The sequence below is a fragment of the Carlito syrichta genome, unplaced genomic scaffold (genome assembly GCF_000164805.1).
Source record: "Carlito syrichta isolate Samal-C Ts95f unplaced genomic scaffold, Tarsius_syrichta-2.0.1 Scaffold314096, whole genome shotgun sequence".
NCBI lineage: Eukaryota > Metazoa > Chordata > Mammalia > Primates > Tarsiidae > Carlito > Carlito syrichta.
The window spans coordinates 292836-297932 of NW_007258192.1; the positions used below are offsets into that span (position 1 = coordinate 292836).

Genomic DNA, 5097 nt, shown 5'->3' on the forward strand with positions numbered 1-5097 from the left:
GGGGAGCACCGCGGCCACCCAGCTCCCCGCCCCGCCGCCCAGGCCGGATGGGTGACAGGCAGGGCCTCAATCTCCCGAGATGATCGGCGATAATTGGTTTATGGAAATAGCTGAGGGGAGAAGGCGAGCTCCCTGCTGGAAACCGGCCTCCCGGCCAAGCCCGCTCCCCACCACCTGTCCCCTTGCCGCGGAGATGGGGCTGGGGGGGGGAGGCCCGGGGAGCTGCGCATGCGCACATGGGGTTTTGCAGGCGAGGGTCTCACCTGTTGGTCTCCGGCGCAGCTTCTGTCCTCGCTCCCTCACTCTGTGTGTACTTGGGGTGTGTGTGTGTGTGTGTGTGTGTGTGTGTGTGTCTTGTTTTCATAGTAACCAGGTGCTTTACTCAGTCACTCCTTGGCCCCTAAGTCCGTCCTCGGGCCTGTCCACTGCTAGAGAAATGGAGACCTCGGGAAGCTCCAGTTTGGGGGACAGAAGAGGAGCGCGGACGCCAGAGTTATGGAAAGCATTTCAGATCAGGCTTGCCAGGGCTGTGCGGCTCCAGAGCAGGGGGAGCCCAACTCTGGTGGCTGCCTGGAGGAAGGGGCGTCATGAGTGAGGCTTTGAGGTGTGGATTTCAGTGGATCTTGGTGAGAGGGTGGGGCGGGCACTCCCCTAAAGGAGATGTGGGTGACCGCCTGTTGGCAGGAACTGAGTAATGCTGGCATCGGTGGAGGAGGGGAGCAGAGGGAGGGAACAGAGGGTGGCTTATTGGGAGGCCGTGGAGCTCTGAACATCTATAAAGAGAACTAGGGGCAACAGGTTCCTTGCAGGGGGTGCTTTGCAATAAAACTGAGCAAATGTCCAACGTTCATGGCAAATATTGGTTGGATGGAGATTCTTGGTAACCTTTTGGGGGAAGTGAGGCCCACAAGGTGGACAGCAGACATGGTGTGCAGGCCTTGGCACCAGGCTGGACAAGAGTGTACCCTGACAGCAGCCAGCCGGAACGCATGCAGGGTGCACTGAAGGACCAGAACTTGGGAAGCCCCCATGATAGAAATGACAAGACGAGGTAGGGGCTGAGGGGATGGATGGTTGTGAGGCCAGGAGCCCAGGGCTGGGTGTGGGAGGACAGGGCCCCCAGAAGCCAGGAGAGGCACCCCAAGTCCTCCCTTTCCTCTAACCATCCCCCCCAGGAGCCTAGCTTAGACTCTGCATCCAAGGGCCATAACGCCTGGGGTGGTGTTGAGACAAATCCTTGCCCAGCAAGTGGGATTCTTTGGCATGCTGTCTTCCCCAGCCCTGGTGAGCACTTCTGTGCAGCTGGGGAGATGTCAGAACTCCCACTGGCATAGCCCATGGCCCCTGTGTGGTCCCACTCGGCTCTTCCCCTCTGGGCATCACAGCCCCAGTCCTGGACCTTTGGGTACTCATGTGCCAATAGCCTTTCTCTGGTTTCTGCTCATGGCCTGCCCTCTCCACCCCCACTCTCGCAGCTACTTACACCATTACGTAGGGCCACGGCTCGGAACCATCCTTGCAGGTGGGCAGGTTTGTGGCTCCATGGAGAGTGACCACGATAGTCTCCTTGTTAGAAGGAGACAGGTGGCCAATCTCAGTTTCTGAGCTCTGGGACGTGTCCAGCGGGTCCTCTGGGCCTTCCGCATTCTGTGGGGAGAGCCAGGGCTGAGTGGCTGGCCTCTTCCGAGGTGACACATCCCCTTCCTGCCACCCTATCACCTCTAGCCCCTCAAGGCTTCCCTCCAAGGGCCTGTCCACCTACTCTGGAATGATAGGGCAGTGGCCCTGGCCCTGTTTCCCCACCTCTGTCACCCACCCTACATCTCTCTCAGGCCTCTCTGCCTTCCCAAGTCCCAGACCCCATTTCCTACAGGATGAGGTCACCCCATCTCTCAAGACCCGTCCCACCCCAAGCCTTTGCTTTTGCAGATTCCCTTGCCTATAATTCCTCAACCCACTTGCCTTTGCCATCCTAGCAACTGGCCATCTTCTTGGGTCTCTCCCATGACTTCATCTCCGCCCACCTCAGGCCCCTCTGTGCACAGCACTTTATAGTTTGCCAAACTTCCCCACATCCATGGAGTCACTCAGTCCATCAGTGGAGATGCATGAATGTGTCTGTCCTGGACACCTCCTCCATCTTCTGCCCAGAGGACCCTGCGGCCCAGGAAGGAGGAGTGACACCTGCCCACACATGGTGCCTCCTTGGCTATTTAACCCAAGCAGACACAAGTGCTGCAGGGGTTCACAGCACCACAGCCTGTGAACTCATGGCCCAAAAGGACCACCATGGTGAGAGCTGCTGGGAGACAGAAGCATAGTCGACTGGGGCAGTCAGGGAAGGCAGCAGGGAAGAAGAGGCCTTAAAGGACTGAGAGAATGTGCTTGGGTGGAGACGGCGAGAACAGGTCAGAAAGCAGACCATTGAACCAAATGCAGCAGAGTGGGGGAAGCGGGAGCTTTTAGGCCCAGAGGAGGCTCAGTTTGCTATGGGAGACAGTAGGGAGTCAGGGAAGGTGTCTAGTGTGGGAAGGGGTGTGGCCACGGGGCTGCTGTGGCTCAGGGTGTACTGGTCCCTCCTCTGCGCTGGCTGGCTGGGTGACCCACCACTCCCAGTGCCTGGAGTGGATACAGTTGATCTGGGTGAACCTCTGCTAGGCCACACCTGGTGGGAAGTTCTCCTCCCTGTCATCCCTCGAGGGGCTCTTTCCCACAGAGGGGAGATAGAGGTCCAGGGTTCCCGCACAGGCTTTGGTCCTGGTGGCATTTCTCCCCCCCACCCCGCCCCGCATGTAGGGTCCCTGGCCCCGGGGCTGGCGGCTCCTGACAGTCCTGAGTGAGTGTCAGGAGAGCTAGTTTCAACCAGCGCTGCCTCTCACTGTGCTGGGACCCAAAGCCAGTCATGCTCTGAGAATCGCCCTCTCCAGTGGGAGAGCCATGAGGACTTGGACCTGCCTGTCTGGAGCCTGTCCTGCCTTGAGCTCGGGAGTTCTGGGCACAGCACTGTGCCTCCTGGCTCCTGGAAGCCTGGGGCAGAGGAAAAGGGAGGCGTTCTGCTGGGCCCTGAGAGCTTTAGTGATGGTGCTTCATTCTGCTGTCAGGACAATGGCGAGGGGTGCCAGGAAGCACCCCTCAGCAACCCCCTCAGAGGGCTGCCGGCATCTCTTGACCCTCCTCTTCCGGCTCCTCCTCCTACTCTCTGCCCCAACTCACTAATGGCGACTATTCTTCTAGCTGTTTAAGGCTAGAACCTTGGAATCCTCCTTGATTCCCCCCCACATCCCTCATCCCACTCACTCACTGTTTCTCACCCTCCCCCCCAGGCTGCCTCCTGCATTCCAGCCTTTGCCCTGGCTGTTCCCTCTGCCTGGACTGCTCTTCCTGGGGGTCACTCCAGAACTGTCATCCTATCATTCCCATGGCTTGCTCTCTCACTTCCTTGGCCTTCCTGGTGCAGGCTATGATCTTAGCCTAACAGGTGACTAATTAAGAGGTGAGAATACTCCCCCCACCCAGCTCCAGAAGTGCCAGCCCTACAGAGCAACCCCTCCCCTTCCTCTGATTGAGGAGGTCACCCCCACCTCCTACTCCAGGGCCTATCACCATCTGCAGAGGTGTTGATGAGAGCTACCCCTCCCCCACTCCCCTCCTTCCCTGCCAGGCAAGAACAGGGAGCAGGGAGCGGGGAGGAGGAGCAGCCACAGCACCACCCCCATAGGCTGGGCTCCCTCCCATACCCCACTTCCCCTGCCCACCCCCAAACCTGCCCCCCTCTACTCCCCAGCAGGTCTGATCTCCTGGTTTAGTGGTGTAGGACAAGGCTGGCACCTGTGGGGCAACAGGCCTAGGTTTCAGCCCAGTTCTGTCCCCACCTCTCAGAGCCTCAATTCTCCCACCTGACCAATGGGAATGTCTGGAATGGCTTGTGATTCAGCCTCTCCAGCACTTTCCAGCGTGAGTGTGCCGGAAGTCCCTGTAGTGAGGCTGGGCTAATGTCCCTTCCTGCCCTGGTTTGGTTTCCCTGTTGTTGTGAGAGCATAGGACCTGCCATAGCTCCCTAGGATCACACAAGTGAGGGCCCAGAGCAGGGCAGTTGTCCGAAGGCTCTCATTGACCCCCTGGCAGCCCCGGGGCCCAACTAGGCATCTGTAGACTAGGCCAGGAGTTGTGCCCCTCCTCCTCCGCCTACTCTGTGCCTCCCCCTCGGGGACAGCCTTCTGGGAAATAAAGCTGGCAGAGGGCTTGGCGAGAACGGCTCAAGCTTCAGTTCCAGGCATGAGGCCAGCTGCCAGGCTGGCGCCTCCTGGTGAGGCCTGCAGGCATGTGCCCGCTGGGGCAGGCTAGGCCCAGGGCCAGGGCGGCCTGGGGCCAAGAGCGAGTCCTTGAGTGGGGAGGATGGGCCAAGGGCCACCCACCTTCTGCCTTCCCCTCTTTTTTTCCACATGGTGTGTGGGAATCTGCAGGCCTGCCTCCGAGATGTCCTACAACATCCCCTAGTTCTGGCCTAGAGAATTTACAAGGGCATAGAAAATGCACGTGTGGGGTCACATGACGGGGAGTGAACTGAGGGTGGTGGTAAAATCCCCCAAGTCTCAGGGTGAACAAGCCCATCTGTGGGATCGCGATGGGCCTTGAGGAGGGAGTTCACCCTACTCCACCCCGAGTGTCGCCTCTAGACTGGGAGCAGACTGGGTGCTCCCAGTAACTACTGGGTTACTCTCCACAAGCCCACCCAGCACTGCCAGGGCACAGAAGTCAGTAGGCAACCTTTCCAGGCAGGGATTGGGCCACGCAGCCAGGGGATGGCAGGCCAGTGGGGGAGCATAGAAGTCTGCAGGTCCCACTGCACAGCATTCTTAGCTACCCTGCTGGGCCTGGCTCAGGGAAAGCTTGGGAGGTTTTCCTTCCAATTTTTCACCCCACATAGGCAACCTGCCCTTAGTAGGCCACAATCAGCCAGCAGGTGTCCCAGAGTGGAGCTGCCCAGTACTTGGGGCATTTTTGGATATATGAGGTAGGGGGAGAGGCTAGGAGTGGGAGTGGGAGGATAGGCAGAGAAGGAGTTAACAACCCATTCAACTCTGCTAGGGGTGGGGG

At 59.2% G+C, this 5097-nt stretch overlaps 1 protein-coding gene across 1 annotated transcript in view; it reads right to left on the reverse strand.

The window, feature by feature from the left end:
* CCDC33 (coiled-coil domain containing 33) overlaps positions 1 to 5097 on the reverse strand; it is a 115128-nt gene that overhangs the window by 88020 nt on the left and 22011 nt on the right. Inside the window, exon 3 of the mRNA XM_008071032.1 lies at positions 1484 to 1631. Coding sequence (XP_008069223.1) covers positions 1484 to 1631 — 148 coding nt within the window. The remainder of the gene's footprint in view (positions 1 to 1483; positions 1632 to 5097) is intronic.